The sequence below is a fragment of the Varanus komodoensis genome, unplaced genomic scaffold (assembly GCF_004798865.1).
Source record: "Varanus komodoensis strain SLA01 unplaced genomic scaffold, ASM479886v1 scaffold665, whole genome shotgun sequence".
In the NCBI taxonomy this organism is placed as follows: Eukaryota; Metazoa; Chordata; class Lepidosauria; order Squamata; family Varanidae; genus Varanus; species Varanus komodoensis.
This window is the reverse complement of record NW_025336303.1, coordinates 1-3,043: the sequence shown is the minus strand read 5'-3', so window position 1 is coordinate 3,043 and position 3,043 is coordinate 1. Positions and strand designations below refer to the sequence as shown.

General features: G+C 41.3%; 1 protein-coding gene across 1 annotated transcript in view; it reads right to left on the bottom strand.

Annotated features, from left to right (window-relative positions):
- Positions 1–2,912, bottom strand: part of LOC123033710 (calcium-activated chloride channel regulator 1-like) — a gene marked incomplete at its 5' end in the record, with an annotated part of 8,425 nt that extends 5,513 nt beyond the window's left edge. The window contains 3 exon segments of the mRNA XM_044450450.1: positions 278–548; positions 1,129–1,359; positions 2,806–2,912. Coding sequence (XP_044306385.1) covers positions 278–548; positions 1,129–1,359; positions 2,806–2,912 — 609 coding nt within the window.
- Between the last annotated feature and the right edge of the window lie 131 nt (positions 2,913–3,043).

The window sequence follows — 3,043 nt, the reverse complement described above, 5'->3', positions numbered from 1 at the left end:
CAGAATTTGCAGTAGCTTTATGAAAGTTATCACACAGGCTACAGATGTAGCACTCCCCATACCAACATTGGGACTGTGTGCCCACCATGAGGCCAAGAGTGCGGTGGGAGTGAGCAGGGCCGGTGGTAGACAGCACAGTGGTAGAACTCCTGCTTTCTGTGCAAGAGGAAGGAGGACCCATCTCTGTCCTGTATGAGTTTACATGCTACTATGATTCTACATGCATGAGGCAAATTCTAAGTTACAAAATAGCAGAAGAACTTCAAAATAAGCTTACCTGAACCATCATCAAAAAGCTCTAACTCTGTAGTCTTTCCAGACACAGATTCAATCGTAGCTGTGACATTTGCATGAACAACAGGCAGAAATCCCTGGCTAACTTCTGCATAAATGACAATTGGACTGGGGTAGGTGTTGGCGTCCCTGTTCATGTAGGGCTTCACAATCACTGGAGGCACAGCTGCACTGGCTGCTCGGCTGGTGACAGTGACTGACAGGACTTGAGCTGTGCTGTGCGTATTTTGAATTGAATAAGTCCAGTCTCCCACCTGCAAATCAACATGCTTAATTAATTGCTTAATTAATTGTCATATCACCCAATATCCAGGGCTCTCTGAGCAGTTAACGAAATTTTAAAACACCCAAACCAGGACATTTAACATATAATAATAAACCCATAGCAATTGCAGCAGAATCTGCACACAGGTGCAGCAGCAGTGCAGAATAAAATACAAAATAAAAACCAAAGTTAAAATGTTAACTGTTAAAATACTGGGAAAATAAGCAGGTTTTCACTTGGCACTGAAAAGAATACAGAGTAGGAACCAGTCACACCTCCTTGGGGAGCTCATTCCATATTCAGGGTGCCACAGCCAAAAAGCCCTTTTTCTGGTAGTCACCCGCCTCACATTCTTTGAAATATGAAATACTGGATAAAGGACTTCTGGAAGAAAATGGTTCTTCCCTCTTTCCACAGTCCTTCATGCTACTTGTACTGTAGGGATTCAGCACAGCTACAGTTCCATCAGCTCCAGGAGACAGCTCTTTGCCTGATTTCCAGAAGGAACAGGCCCATTCCTCATATGTGTGGGATTAAATATGTAGTTGTAAAGAAAGTGTGAGTTTTACCTCGGCAGTTCCTTGGATCTGGAGGCGAGCTGCTTGGCGATTGGTAGTATCAATTGTGAAGTCCGTTGCAGTATACTTCTTTTTTTTGGGATCCCAAAGAAAAATTCCTGGTGGATATGTGCTCACACTCCATGCAACTACGAAGAAAGTGTCATTTCCCACAGTTTTGTCAATGGTTACAGTACCATCCAGCCACTGGCTTGGATTGATGCTTTCTCCTTTACTTTCAAGCTGTCAGGATTTTTAAAAAAGAGGACTTTGATGTAGCAAAAACATACACTTGCATATTAAACTGTCTCTCTGTCTGCCTGTTTTCCTAGAGTAACAGGTGTGTAAGTTGCCTATAATGTGCCCTCGCATTGTTTTGGTACACAAAATACATAATGCTCAAGCTACCATGAGGGGATTTCTCTTGTGCACATCTGGATTCTGCATCCCCTTGCGAAACACTGCTCTATTCTGCAGCTGAGTACATGCAGGTAGACGGATAGGGAGCTACACTGAACAAGTAAGGGTAGTTTTGTGCCCAGCACTACTGTACCAGTAAGCTGTGGTAACCAGTCAGTATCTGAGTGAAATATGTTTATTACAGTTTGTGCATTTATAGATTTGCATTGGTTATTAATTGCTTTGGAAGATGATTAAGTAGTGAATATAGTCAATTGAAAGATTGTTCAACAAAAAGTCTTTGGCCCAGAGAAAGCAGAATTTAGATAAGGCAAATCCACACTAAACAATTGTGTACTATTATCCCAGCTTATACATAAATAGGTGGGAAAAGCAAACTCTAGATTGTATGCCATCTTTCTTGATTTAAAGGGACCTTGATTCACTTAATAGAGATAGCCTTTGGGTTAAGCTGCATAAGCTAGGAATATAAAAAAGATTCCTTCTATTTATAAGAACATTATATTTGGACACATTCTGCCAGGTCATGAAAAGGAGAACTAACCCAACCATTTCCAACTAATAAGGGGGTGAAACAAGGATGTATCCTAGCACCGACCTTGTTTAATCTCTTCATAAACAATCTAGCATCCCATCCAATCACTGTAGAAGGTCACAGTCCTAGACTTGGGTTCTGTAAAGTCATACTGCTGCTTTATGCAGATGACGCATTATCTCTCAAACGTACATAGTTCTGAATCATTTGAGCAACAGCTGCACAGAATATTTGGATAAAAATGGGCTACAATTAAATTACAGGAAATCCAAAGTAATGGACTTTGCCAAAATATGGCCGGGGGGGGGGGCGGATCTTGGAAATTTAGGGGGAACAGTATAAAACAGGTTAAGCAATTCAAATATTTGGGAATAAATTTTCATTCCAGGAACTCCTGGATTCTTCACAGTGGCATTTCCTAACAAATTCACTCCCGAAATTTGTTATTCGCCCGGATAGGAAAGCTAAATCATAGTGTTTGCCTGTATAATATGTACTAGGACAGCAAATGTCCACCAAACAATCTGTTTCCTCAGGCTGCTTGCCCCACACCCCCTCTTCTGTGAATTCCTCATGGGTCCCTCCTTCTCCAACAGTAGCACAGCTTGGACTGTGTGGACTTAGTTTCACTCTGCTTGTTATTTCCAATTTTTGTTCAATGCCTAGTAACATTAAGTACACCACGACTGTTACAACTAACAACAGTAGTTCCTTCAAATGTTTGAAATCCAAACCTGAATAGATTGTTGAGAGATATTTCCACTTCCTGATGATATTTGACTGAAAGCATCTATGAGGCCATTGGAATCCAAACTGTCAGTGGCAGAAAACTGTAAACCTCCTGGAACACAATTGGAAAAACAATTAGAATAACCTGCCAGTTGGAATACAGTGTAATTCATGCCCATATTGTTCCTTGATGTCAGGTAACCAGGAGGAATCCCACCCATAAGACTTTGGTGGCTGGGTATG